At 38.7% G+C, this 14864-nt stretch overlaps 1 protein-coding gene across 1 annotated transcript in view; it reads left to right on the plus strand.

Annotated features, from left to right (window-relative positions):
* rbm46 (RNA binding motif protein 46) overlaps positions 1 to 14864 on the plus strand; it is a 98322-nt gene that overhangs the window by 16781 nt on the left and 66677 nt on the right. The window contains exon 11 of the mRNA XM_054601932.1: positions 8327 to 8367. Within this exon, the coding sequence (XP_054457907.1) occupies positions 8327 to 8367 (41 nt within the window). The remainder of the gene's footprint in view (positions 1 to 8326; positions 8368 to 14864) is intronic.

Here is a 14864-nt window from a genome sequence, read left to right on the forward strand (position 1 = left end):
TTCACCCCTCCTCGTTTCTCTTCCTCCTTCTCCTCCTCCTCCTCCTTGTCTCCCTTCCTCTCTTCCTTGTTGTTTCTCTTCTTCTCCTCCTCTTTCACATCGTTTCTCTTCTTTCTCTTCCTCCTCCTTCATCTTCAAGCTTCCATTCTTTTCCTCTTTGTCCTCCTTGTTTCTCTTCCTTCCCTTCCTTATCTCCCTTCCTTTCTTTCTCCTCGTTTCTCTTTTCTCCTCATTTCTCTCCCTCCTCCTTCTTGTCTCCCTTCCTCCCTTCACCTTGATATTTACTTTCCCCTCTTCCTCCTCCTTCTCGTTTCTCTTCCTCCCCCTCCTCGTCTTCCTTCCTGTTTTTCCTCTTCCTGGTCTTAGACCTCCACCCTCTCTTTCTCTCCATTTTCACCCCCTCCTATCCTCATCCTCTTCCTCGTTTCTCTCCCTTCTTGTCTCCCTTCCTCCTCATCCTCCTCACCCCCTCCACGTTTCCCCTCCTCTCTTCCTTCTACTCCTTATAGTTTCCCTTCCCCCACCTCCCCAGATTTACAGTTGAATTTGACATTTTTCTCATTCTTTTTTTCCTCTGGTTTCCTCATGTCGAGGAAAATGTATTGAAATCCTAGAACGTTCATCCTTTTATGAATGTCTCCCTCTTCATGTGATCTTAATAAATGAGCTGTAGCAGCAGGTTTCTCATCAGCTCCACAGAAGACTAACACATTCACTAGGGATTGTAAGGAGTCCCTCTGAATCACTGCTCTCAAAGACAAAAGTCTTCCAAAGAATCATTAAACCGTCTTGCAAACATTTGTGCCCGATCGTTACCGTACAAATCAGACTTACCGTATTTGCACGGATCTCACCAGTATGTAATTAGACTGCAGGGAGGAGCTCGGTAATTAACCAAACACCGTGAGAGCACACGTTTAAAAATGCAGTTGTAGATTATTATTATTATTATCCAGCCGGTGCCGTTAAAACACCACAGAAGAAGAAGAAGAAGAGAAAGATGAGGTCGTTAAAAGAGCTCTAAGCTCAAATGATGGAAAACCATTTTTACTGCTTTCATGTGAGGAATGTAAAAAAGATACATTTTATTTTAATCCACCTGATAACTTTTACGAGCATAAAAAACATTTTAATTCTACACATATTTAAAATGTTCTGCATTTCCTCAGGTTTTTTAACGCACAATGTGCACAGAGACAGACGTCTGACGATAAGAAACATTAACAAGTAAAACATATATGTATATATATATATATATTTATGTATATTATTTTTTATAGATATATGTGTATATTTATATATATTTATACATATGTGTGTATGTGTGTATATGTATATTTGTGTATATGTATATTTGTGTGTATATTTATGTATATATATATATTTGTGTATATAAATATTTATATATATGTGTATATAAATATTTATATATGTATATATATGTGTATATTTGTGTATATATGTATATTTGTGTTTATATATATACAAATATACATATACATATATACACACACAAATATACACATATATGTGTATATTTGTGTATATATGTATATGTATATTTGTGTATATAAATATTTATATATATATATTCCTTCCTGGTCTTAGACCTCCACCCTCTCTTTCTCTCCATTTTCACCCCCTCCTATCCTCATCCTCTTCCTCGTTTCTCTCCCTTCTTGTCTCCCTTCCTCCTCATCCTCCTCACCCCCTCCACGTTTCCTCTCCTCTCTTCCTTCTACTCCTTATAGTTTTCCCTTCCCCCACCTCCCCAGATTTACAGAATTTGACATTTTTCTCATTCTTTTTTTCCTCTGGTTTCCTCATGTCGAGGAAAATGTATTGAAATCCTAGAACGTTCATCCTTTTATTACATTACATTACATTACAGTCATTTAGCAGAGGCTTTTATCCAAAGCGACTTACAGTCAGTAGTATGTTACATATCATTCACCCATTCACACACTGATGACAGGCTACCATCAAGGTGCCACCATCAGACTCTAACTAACATTCATCATCCAGTCCACACCGATGGCCTTCAGGAGCAACTTGGGGTTAAGTGTCTTGCCCAAGGACACATCGACTGCCGAAGCCGGGTATCGAACTATTATGAATGTCTCCCTCTTCATGTGATCTTAATAAATGAGCTGTAGCAGCAGGTTTCTCATCAGCTCCACAGAAGACTAACACATTCACTAGGGATTGTAAGGAGTCCCTCTGAATCACTGCTCTCAAAGACAAAAGTCTTCCAAAGAATCATTAAACCGTCTTGCAAACATTTGTGCCCGATCGTTACCGTACAAATCAGACTTACCGTATTTGCACGGATCTAAAAACCACAATTATTCCAAATCCTGGACGTCCCCCGGAGACGTTGTTCCCCAGAGGGGGGAGGGGCTTAAGTCTTTGCTCTGATGTATCGGATGGAACGCGAGGCTTTGAAGTGAAGCCCACGAGGCCTCTTTTCTCTCAGAGTGCTTTCAGTCCTCCAACAGAAAACCATCAGGACGTCCCTCTAAGACTGAAACGTACACGTGTCACCTTTATAGCGTGTTGTTCTTTCACTCTGAGTTATAATAGCAGCTTTCACTTTGAAATGAGTTTTTTTTTTCTTCTTCCTACAATAACAAATGTGCTCATTATGAGATCCCTTATTTTCCCATTTCACGGTTGAGATTAGTCTTCCTGCAGAGGGAAGCATAAAAGTAATGTAACACATAATGCTCATAACTCATCTCAGGGGGAAGTTCTGTAACATCAGTAAAAAACAGAAGCTGGAGGTGAAACTTCACTGACCTCCATAAAAGCCGGGGGTGGGGGGGCATTTCCAGTGTGTCCCTGTGGACAAACGGGACGACATTGATTTCCCCCGGAGGACGAATCCCAAAGACGTTGGTGATGCCTTATCTGCCAGCTGTTGTTCTTGGCTGTCTGAACATCTTAAAATGATGCTTTCTTTGTATTTTCTTGCAGTTTTCTTTGCTGAGGAAGGAGTCAGACTCCTGGTGCTCTTTAGAGTCAAACGTTCTCTTCCACATGACAGCTAGGCTAACCGTTAGCATATTGACAGGTTCTCCCAGAGTTATAGAGACCGAAATAAACATTACCGAAGTAAACATTCTAATCTGTTAAATATCACATACTATATGTTAGCATGCTGATGTTCGGCTCAGCTGGATGTACAGGTGAGATTAATGGCAGCTTAGCATGCTAATATAACATAAGCTTGCTAACAGTCACATGTTCTAGCATTTCACCTCTAACTGCACTGGCATAATGTTGTGTGTGACGTCAAAACAATGCTATGTGTTAGCATCTTAGCATGCGATGTTTCAGTAATCTCAAATCTTTCGATTAACACATCAAGCTAACATAAGCATGCTAATGTGTGACTCTTGTTTTTTTAACTTAAAATGAATATCATATATGCTAAATGCTATATTCTAGCTAACTATTATTAAACTCGCAGATCAGTTGAGTTTCAGTGAAGTTGATATAAGTTGATATTTGTGACATGCTAAATGTTCGTTTCCACACTCATTCACAATCAACTTGCATCGTCATATCGATATTTTTCCCCTCTTTTGTCCTTTCTGTAGAAGGTGTGAAACTCCTACGGCAGCTTGTGTGTGACGCATAAATCAAAGAAATACAAATGACTCCACAAAGCAACCAAACTGTGGAGCAATATTTCACGTTTTTGTTCCGGTAGATGGATGAGAGGAGCGTGACCTCTGCCGGGAGGCATGAAGGTCGACGAGGCCGTCTGTCTCTATCATCTGTTGCTCATCAGTGTGAGCAGATATGGAGGCAGAAAACATTTATAACAACACAACAACCCGTTTTTATGCCGGTTCGAGAGAGAGAGAGAGAGAGGGAAATAACGGCTGAAGATGAACACTCGCTTTAGGGTGAGAGGAAGGCTGCTATCTGAGCGTTAAGGAAGCAGGATGGAAGAGGAAGAGAGTGATGAAGGGCTGAAAAAAAATCATAAAGCGGGATTAATGGAGTTGTGAGGATGAGGAAGAGGAGGCAGATGACCAAAAAGAAGTAGTGGGTCTAATAATTGGCTTCTGTAGAAAGACGAGAATGGGATTTATTTATTTTATTTATTTTATTTATTTTATTTATTTTATTTATTTTATTTATTTTATTTAATATTCAAACAATATTTAATATTTTATTTGCACAATTTAAAAATATAAAAACATAACCTAGATAAAAAAGAATATACATATGGTATGGAATATTGTTGAAAAAGCATTTTTACAAGAAGTGATTTATAATAACAATACATTATACACAACAAAAAAGAAAGACGAATATATATTTTTTTATGATTAATTAAGTTTAGATTTAGATTTTTATTGACTTTTTATAAAAACGTTTATTAAATGGATACATCGGATATTTTAAAATTTGTATTCCTCTTTTTTTTACCTTCCACATTTAGAGTCAAACCTTTTATATTTTTTGCTCCGTCTTTGGAAAGAGACCTGGAGCTGTGAAGCCGTAGAGGGAGAACAGACTCACCAGTATGTAATTAGACTGCAGGGAGGAGCTCGGTAATTAACCAAACACCGTCAGAGCACACGTTTAAAAATGCAGTTGTAGATTATTTTTGGACCCATTTAAAACATGAATGAACAGATGGAGCTAATTATCCAGCCGGTGCCGTTAAAACACCACAGAAGAAGAAGAAGAGAAAGATGAGGTCGTTAAAAGAGCTCTAAGCTCAAATGATGGAAAACCATTTTTACTGCTTTCATGTGAGGAATGTAAAAAAGATACATTTTATTTTAATCCACCTGATAACTTTTACGAGCATAAAAAACGTTTTAATTCTACACATATTTAAAATGTTCTGCATTTCCTCAGGTTTTTTAACGCACAATGTGCACAGAGACAGACGTCTGACGATAAGAAACATTAACAAGTAAAACATATATGTATATGTATATATATATATATATATTTATGTATATTTTTATAGATATATGTGTATATTTATATATATTATGTATGTATGTGTGTATATGTATATTTCTGTATATAGTTGTATGTATATTTGTGTGTGTATATGTGTATATGTATATATATGTATATTTGTGTGTGTGTATATGTGTATATTTATGTATATATATGTATATTTGTGTATATAAATATTTATATATGTATATTTGTGTATATATGTATATATATATGTGTATATATGTAAATGTATATTTGTGTATATATGTATATGTATATTTGTGTTTATATATATATACACACATATACATATATACACATACAAATATACACATATGTGTATATGTATATATATATGTATATTTGTGTATATATGTATATATATGTGTATATTTGTGTATATATGTATATGTATATATTTGTGTATATATATATATTTGTGTATATATATATATATATATATATATATATATATATATTTCCTTACTGAATATTCAAAGCCCAGACGAACATGCTGATGTTTAGCATGTGACTGTTATTTTAGCGAGCTAGCATGCTAACATTAGCTAACTAGCTAATTGAATGCAAACTGATTTAATGTCTTTTAGTTCTTTAGAATTTGGGTCATAAACCAAAATGATTTGATCACATTTCATCACAGTTATGTAGGCATGAGATGCTGCTCTCTGTTGGCTCTCATGAAAACCCAGCACATCCACCAATCAGCAGCCTCGACACATTTGATTGACAGGCAGCATTGTTATCCGCCTCCACAGGCGCCGCAGAGGCTTTTTATAGTCTGACAGTAATCATCTGCAGAGCGGGCGTCCTTAGTGGGGTGAATATGGCTGCTGGTTATGGAGGAGGGGGGGGTTCTGACAGAAAGCTTGAATGAAATGAGGACCCGCTGGCGTGTTGCCACAGAAACCCAAGGCCGCCGTGACACCCTGCCATGATGTTTTTGAAGGCAGTTATCTACCGCTGAGCTGGACAGTCAGACACCCACAGGCCTCCGCTTTTACTTCCATCCTTCACTCCTCTGGAAGTTTACTTTTGTTAATGTTTAACAGCCAGGACAATTCAAGGTGTCTCTCTTTCAAAAGAAAAAACAGCAGCTGCTTCCATTTTTGTGACTTCAATACCTTCATTTCAAAATAAAACGGAAAAAAAAACAGGTCACCAAAATGTAATTTGCTTTCTTCAATGGAGTTTTATTCAGAATTCAGACGCAGACTCCTCTTACACAAAAACCAGCCACATGATCCTCTTTGTACACGAAACTAACCAAACTGCATTAATCATTGGATTTTCTTCTTTTTTTCTGTTCAGTTTTAGATTTATTCCATAAAGTGTCTCTATAGGATGAAGAATAAATAACAAATCCAGTCCACATTAAACCATGTGACGGTTAAGAATGTGTTAATGCTGAATACTTATTGTGTACTTGCTGTACACAAAGATGCACTGAAAAGGAACCGAGGCTGAATGAAACTGTTCACTGACAAACACAAAGAGAAGCCTCTTGGAGTAATTGTACATCGACCAACACAAAACATTCCGATACAGTCCGACTGTGGAGGACAAAGACTCGCTGATGACTTCATGTTGTTACAGAACAACAACAAGATTCTCTCTTATGTGCCGAACACGACTGACATGATGATTTCACAAGAGTTTTATAATGTTTTACAGAAGATACTTGAACTTTATAGAATGAATGAAGACAGTAAGACCTCAACACATGACATATTTCCAGGATTTCCAACAACCTACATTACATTACACCGACCTTTAGCTTAGCTTGACTTATACTAAACGATTAACATTTCTACGACGCCATCAATGTCCAAAAGAATCGCACCAAAATTGACCTTTGGCTTTGGTTGTGGAGATGTCTTGTTTCACGTCTTGTATTTTTGACACCAAAAATTTAACAAGACGTTAATAATTTCTACAACACCAAAATATACAAGACACCAAAAATGTACTCAACACCAAAACTAAAGGTCGGTTAGGTGGGACTTAAAGAAGTGTTTCCATGACATCCATGTATTTCACACCAAAAAATCAACACTCAAAAATGTCCCCAAAACGTCCTCAACTCTAAGATTTTACTCGACACCAAAAGGTTGGAATATGGGGACGTACATTTTTTGGCGTAGATGAATTTGTTGGTTTCGTTTAGAAAACCTTCTTTTAGTCGCGAAAGCTTTGACGGGATTTTGTTGTCGAGTACAATTTTGGAGTAGTTGCTCGTTCTACACAAGATTAAAAAAATTTGAAATCTCCACAACTCCAACATCTGTTCAACATCAAACATATAATTCACACCAACACTATGTGTAGATTGTCTGGTTCATCTTATAAATAAATGACTAAATCCAGATGGTTTCACTTCTCCTAAAGCTGCAGACCTCTGACCCAAAACTATTTCAGAAGTCCATTTATCATGAACTTTTTACTGCAGCTTCATCATGAATAAACATAAGACTGCACTCTGTTACTAAACGACCAGAACTGCTTATAAAAAAAACACATTTTATAAATTCTAAAGGAGTTAATCCTCGGTATTAATGCAGGTTTTACTTGTAACGCCGTGGGATTGGTTCTGCAGAGACGTGACCTCAATACCTTTCCTCAACGCAGACGGCATGAAATGAATCTTTAGAAAGACTTTGGCCCTAATCGAGCGAACTGTCCGTTACTCTCCTCCCCGTCGTCTGTTTATTCCCTCGCTCCGCTCTGTTTATCAGCAGCAGAGTGAAGGCTGAGTCATCCTGAAAGCAGCATTCTGCAGATATTCAAGCCTCGTCCTGTCTGTGACGTCCATCAATAGTCATTTACTATTATGTACGCATTTATGTATTCCTCAATGTGTAGCCAGAAAATGATGTGATGTCTGTATTACTATGATTATTTCATGCCATTCATGTGTATGGAGAGAGGACAACAGGAAGTCTCAATGGGGTCGACCAGATAAAGACTATAAATATGTGAGGTGCTTCAAAATAAAACGCTGCTCCATAAATTCACGACATTTCAAAGCAAAGTCATATTTTAGTTTTTTAGAATGCTTTAGTATTCTGTCCTCAAATGGTCTTGTCTTTTTTAATTACTTTGAGGCCCTCAGGTTCATCATGGAACCTAAAGCGTTACTTTTTTTCAGTTCAACTTTTAAAGACGCACAGAAATATTTGGGATGCTCGGAAGCATACAGGTGATATCATCTCTAATTAATGAGCTTTTTTTTGGAATAAAATAAAACCTGAAGAGCTTTAATAATTGTCCAAGAGATGTGGTAGGATTCAAAGCGACAACCTAATTGTTGTTTCTCTTCTCTTCTCGTTCTCAGGACTCAAGACAACCAGCCAATGGAAGCTGAAGGTCCAGCTGGTAAGTCCTTTCCTTCCTCTTTGCTGAGTCTCAGCTGCAGTAGACGAAAGCTTTTAGAACTTCTGCAAACCAGGATGCAACATTCTCAGGGATAATCTTAGATGGATTATGAGACAGTGGGCCCAAGGGTGCTGACTCAGAGAGCCCCCCCTCCCATCTACCTGCTGTAGCATCCTCCTGCCTGATTTGGTTTTCAAAGTGAAACCATAACTCTAAAGTTCTGCTGGTGGTTAAAAAATGAACCTGAACTTCTTCACTTCATCATGCAGATGCAGTGAGGCAGTCCAAATGTTTTCCAGATTTTCTTGCAGCCTCCACTATGTCCATATTTAATATTTCCACAACACCTTCCACATTTTCTGCAATCTGACTTTATCTTTCGATTTTTTCTTCATACCAGTACAGAGGCACTTAATCCTGCACCTTACATGTTCCTTTGAAAGCAGACATGCAAATAACTATACATTTTGTTTAAAAACACGTTTTTGTCCCCCTAAAACGGAGACGTATGAAAACGCTGCTGAAGCCTGTTTCAAAACTCAGAGGTTGTGTTTGAGAAAATGACTCTACTTCTCTCTTGATTTATTCCCTCAGTAAACATTGTAAACATGAGTTTATGGTCTCAATCTCTAGTTTTTTACTCAAGAAAGTTACTTCTCAAACGGCACTAAAACACTTGTCTGGACGGAGATCATTTTGATCTTAAAATGACAACCTTGTATTGTGAAGATAGCAACAGATCTCAGTGTTGATCTAGCAAGATCAAGGAGAGGCTGTATGGAGTCCCTAGATTTTATTGGAAGGTACAGCTGTGAATCATCAGCGTAGAAGTGACCCAGAGATGTTATTCTTTGTGATAATGTTTCTAATAGGGACTGTGTGAATGTAAAAATAACTGGACCCAGGATTGAACCCTGAGGGACACCATATGTGACAGGGGTAGAGGAGCTACTGATGACCTAAACCAGTTTAGTGCTGTTCAATTAATACCAACCCACCATTTCATGATCCACGGTGTCCAAGGCAGCACTGAGATTGAATAAAACCAGGGTGGCATTTTCCCCGGAGTCAGCAGAGAGTAGAACATTAGTCCCCTTTAACTGCTGTGTCAGGGCTGTGGAAGTGTAGAAGAATAACGGGGTCCCATATCTGAATTCAGTCCAGACCTAAAACAAAAAAATCACAAGTCCCCTTCTGGTAGAAGAACAAAGAGACGGATGATGATCCATAAATGAATAAAAAGGTCAGAGATAACGAGATAATGTTTCTTTGACAAAAACATAAACAGAATATTCATAATGAGTGAAATTCATAATTAAAGAGAACACAAAAACAGGGCGACAAGCAGTTTATCATGAATGTGAGTTGCTGACAAAGGGAATCAGAGAGAGAGTAAGAGAGAGAGAGAGCTGAAGGCAAGGTGAGTGCAGACAGGGGAGGAGGGTGAGGATAATGTTCCCTGTGGGGGTGAGACGGGGGAGGACAGACAGGAGGGACACGGGGGTCACAAGAGGACGAACCCACCGGAGACGTGGAAAACACCACGCAGCCTCTGAGAGGTGACGATGTTATTAGTGAACTCACGGTTTCCTCAGTCGACCCGACCTTGTCAGGGTTTTTTCTCTTCTTACTGTTCATTTATCAAATCCCCAAAACTCTACTATTAATGACAGTATTAATGTCAGTATTAATGTCAGTAATAATGAACTTATAGGTTTGGCACCATTCATTTTAACTGACAGCTATATTTTCTGTTATTAACTACGTTTAAATGCACAAAATATTCCATTTGTTGCCCTTGTTCTGATTCTGACAAATGATTCCTATTATAAAAAATAATATTCCACTAATATTCCTGTTTTACATGCATTCATTCGTTCTGCGACGAACGTAGACTGTCCCCATGACGTACATCCTTTAAAATAACTTTTATTTCTTTCCTTTTCCAGCTGCACTGATGTTGCTCTTCTGGTGATTTTTAGCAAAACTTTAGAAAACAAAAAGCCATGTAAACATTTGGCTGGTTGGTTTGTGTTCAAAGCACAGATATTATGAAAGCACTGCATAAGAATGTACAAAAAAAGCTCCAAAACACAGAATCATAAATAAAAACATCAGCATCTCCCACATGTCTTAGTCTGAAAATACTAAATTAAGAATCTCAAAAGAGAATATGATGCAGAATATTGTCACATTCTGAATAATAGTGGAATATTTGGTTCACGTTATTGTAGTCACTGAAGTGAAGCTGTGTGTTGAGTGTTTCTTTGACAGTCATGTCAATCACCTGTCCCATGATGGTGTTTTTATTGGATAACAACAGGCATGACATCATTTTAGCTGACATTCCTGCTCACACACCTCCAGTTAGGAGATGTTGAGTAAGTGTCACCATTTCTCTGATAGTTCTCCAGAAGAGTTTTTACCATCAATATCAAAGATTTTGACCTGAAACAAAACATATGAACATTTTTATTTCCCTTCAAGATAATCTAAATGTAGTTTATCTTGCGAACAAACACAGCTGGAAATACTGTATTTCTTTTTTACTTTCCCAACCAACAGAAACGCAGATATTCTTCTGAATCTAACTCGTACTGGAGACGGTTATTGTGCTGCTTTGTGTGGTCTCAAAATAAGTTGTCCAAAAACGTCCAACACACTAATGTTATTCTAATAGTGCGTGTTGCCGTCTGCTCTGTACCCTTTGAGACAAACACACACTGTGTTCCTCAGATCCTCATAAATCACCTGCTGACAGGAATCCATAAAACACGTTGACGTCTCTCTGTGCCGACATTAAAGACTTTGACAGATGCTCGCCGCCGCGTTACTTCCTGTTAGCGGCCGTCGTGATTATGCTTTCAGTTACACGGCGTCGCTTCAGCCCGCTTGAGTCCTTAAACGCTTTAAACTTCAGCCAAAGCGACCGCCGGCTCTGGGCTCTGGTAAAAAGGGATGAAGGGAAACATCGACTGTGTCTCCTGAGTCGCCCTGACACTTGAGTAGATGGAGTTTCCACTCCATTTGCCAAAAAAGTCAGAGTGCTGCTGCTAGAGGTGTGTTTACGGCTGCAGAGTCACCCGTCCGTCCCGAAAAGAAGCCCCTCACCTCCAGCCTCCGAATGTCTCTTAAAAGCCGCCTGGCGTCCTCGTCTCACCTCGGGTCTCGTGGCTGACTTGTTGACGTGTTCTTTCTCTCTGAGCCCAGAGATGAGCCAGGCGTTATTGTCACACCTGCTGCTGACTCATGAGCTCCAGAGATAACGGGCCGACGCTCCAGACGTCGTTTGTCTCCAGGCGAGACGCCGATGACGTCTCCTCGCTCCGATTTCCTTCTTTAGTTCCTCCAGAACAGATAAAGTGTTCGCTTCCTTTTAAATAGAAGAAGGAATGCCTCAATGTAAAAGTCCTACCAAAGTCAAATCTACTTAAAGTATTAAAAGTGAATGTTTATGATTATTATACACACATGTCTGAGCAGGTGGAGGTAGTATTAACTTTTTAAAGAAACTGTTTAACCTGCAGAAACCATCATAATAGGAAGACATTTCTTTAAACCTCTAAATTATGCAGCACAGCCAGAATATATCAACCTGCTTTGGATTTAAATGATCCACAAATGAGAATACGGCAGCTCGGCACAGGCATTATGAACAAGATGATAAGATATACTTTATCATCCTGCAGGGAAATTTGTCTTGGGCTCCGAGATTTTGTGTTGATTTGCATTGAAAACACTTTTATAAGAAAACTAGAGGCGCCATGTTTCTCTGTGAGCTTCATCTGAGGAATAGACTCTGAAACCACGGGAATCACTCTGCTTAATGGAAATAGAATAAAAGCTGTCACACCGGCAGCTTAACCGCCTCGGTAATCTCTTCACCTGGACTTCTCGGATCTCCTGAGGTTGAGCCCCCGGCGCTGAGTCACAGCTCAGGAGGATGTTTCCTTGCTGCTCCTGTGTGTTTCTGAGGATTTACTGTCAGTCCTCACTGAGACTAAATATCCTCTGTTCAACTGACACCGAGTCACATTCCACTGGGTGATATTAACCCTTTAATATCCAGAGTTCCCTCTTTATTTCCCCCTTAAGGAGCTTAAAGGTGGTAAAAGCCATTATTCCTTTAATCCCCCTGCTTCAGAGGTAATGAAGCAATGAGCAAGACCGGAAGTCAGGTGACTTCATTTAAATAGTGACAAAGTCAGCGTTGGGAGGAGGATGGACGGGTCAGACAAACACAGGACTTTCCTGTACATCAAATTTCATTCAAATTAACAGTAATGTTCGTTTGTGTATATAATGAAATTATTAAAAACATGAAAAACTAAAACATCAAATCAAACAAAGGAAATACTATTAACTGTTTCTGTATTATTTAAAATTATTGTGGAATTCTAACATTTCAAAAACTGCAGCAGGAAACAAGATATAAATGTCTCATTGTGAGGAAACAAGATATAAATGTCTCATTGTGAGGAAACAAGATATAAATGTCTCATTGTGAGGAAACAAGATATAAATGTCTCATTGTGAGGAAACAAGATATAAATGTCTCATTGTGAGGAAACAAGATATAAATGTCTCATTGTGAGGAAACACAAACACAGTGATTCTTAGTTTCAGGTGATTATACACTGAAGGAAACATTTCTGCTAATAGATACTACACATTGTGCCTTTGATGAGAGTTCAAGCCTCCTCACTTCCCTTTTTTTTGAATCCATTATTTAACCTGATCCGCCCTCTGCTTCAGTCGTACGTTGCAGATTAACCGCTGTAGAAGTCTCTCATTTCACGCCGTGTTTGCTGCTCTGGTAATGTTCTTTACTTTTACAGCCACCTAAATGCACTGAGAACTATAAAAACCTTGGAATTATTTTTTAAGATACCTGAGAGGTGCCTGAAGTGGAAGCAGTAATAAACAGCCTCTATTGAAGAGATGAGTTCAAACCGTAGCAGGAGAAGAAGATGGAAGCTGAGCTTTTACAGCTGCTGCTGCCACAGGCAAACAGATCCCACCCGCCCGCCCTCTATGTCACCAACACATCCCCAATGCTGCTGGAGGATGGCGAAACCAGCGCTCCTCAGGGTGACTTTGACCCGCTCCTCCAAGATAACAGACAGCTACATCAGTAAACACCAGCTCCCACAGACAAAAGCACAAATTCAGATGTTTTTTCGGCGCCCCAGCTGACTGGACGAGTCCGACTTTATCAGACATGACTGACGGGAAGGAAACCTGTTTAGCTTCTAACATCCATTCATTGACCCAAATACCACCCACGCTGTTTAAAGACTCCCAAACCGGAGTTTAGTTTCCATGAACCACTATCAAATGTTTCCAAACCAAACGGCAATCTTATGGGAATGTTTGGCTGTCATATTAATACTTCAAACCGTTTTTTATCTACATACCTGTTGTATCTGTGCTGTTAAAATAGATCCGCTTTGTGTACTCTATAATCTCTGTCGCGGTCTTATCTCTTTATGTTCTGTAAATATATATCTGTCAAACAGAGATTAAAGTAAGAGTTTGGTACATTTACAGCAGCGGTGGGTTTACATTCAGAATTGTTGCTTCACTTTGTGGGCAAAACATGGGACCCACTTTGTTAAAATCTTTGAAAACATCTTCACATTGTTAATACTTTACAAATTGGACCAGATTTACTTTATAAATGAAACTCTGCATGGCTGGATACCAGTAGAAGTGAGAAAACATGTTTCTGCATATGCTCATTGATGCTTTCCTCTAATCAACAGTGGGCCTGGATTTGATCCCTGTGGTACACCGGAAGGCTAAAGCTGGACGAATGAAGAGTCTTTTGGTCCAATCAGGTAATGTAAAACCAAGTTTGTTTTGCTTATTTTATTAGCTGAGATAATAAAGAGCAGTGTATAGTTACTCTTTAAGAATAACTATAGTGGATGAATTGCTATGAAATATGTCTCCGACGTTCATGGACCCCAGAGGATGAATCCTACAGATTTTGGTCTGAAATCTCTAATATCTAAAACTATTTACCATGAAATTAGTTCAGCTTGTGCTCTTATCTGTTGACATATCTTATCTGTTTTTTTGTATTTAAGTTTAGCGGTAGGTTCAGTAAAGTTGCTTTTATTTTATTTTTTTAAAGGATTTAAAGAAAGTTAAAGAACTTCCTCACACTCACACAAACTGTCAGTGAAGGTGCCCTTGAGGAAGTCAGATAAACAGGATTCGGCAGCTGTGTTCAGCTCCCAGGAGCGTATCTGTCCGTTGGGGTTTCGTCACCTTTTTGCTCCACAAACAAAGCCGAACAGTGACGGAGGTGCATTCCACTGCAGGTGATAAACTCTCACTGTGTGTTTCCAGGGTTTCAGCTTCACTGAATCTTCGGCAAAAATAGATCCACCAAAGTGCCTGAAAGGCTAATAAGTTTTCAGCAGAACATCACAACAAGACAACACATCAGTGACGACTATCTCTCAATTACTGCCGCTATCTGTTTGTTC

Source organism: Anoplopoma fimbria, chromosome 7 (assembly GCF_027596085.1).
Source record: "Anoplopoma fimbria isolate UVic2021 breed Golden Eagle Sablefish chromosome 7, Afim_UVic_2022, whole genome shotgun sequence".
NCBI classification, from domain to species: Eukaryota; Metazoa; Chordata; class Actinopteri; order Perciformes; family Anoplopomatidae; genus Anoplopoma; species Anoplopoma fimbria.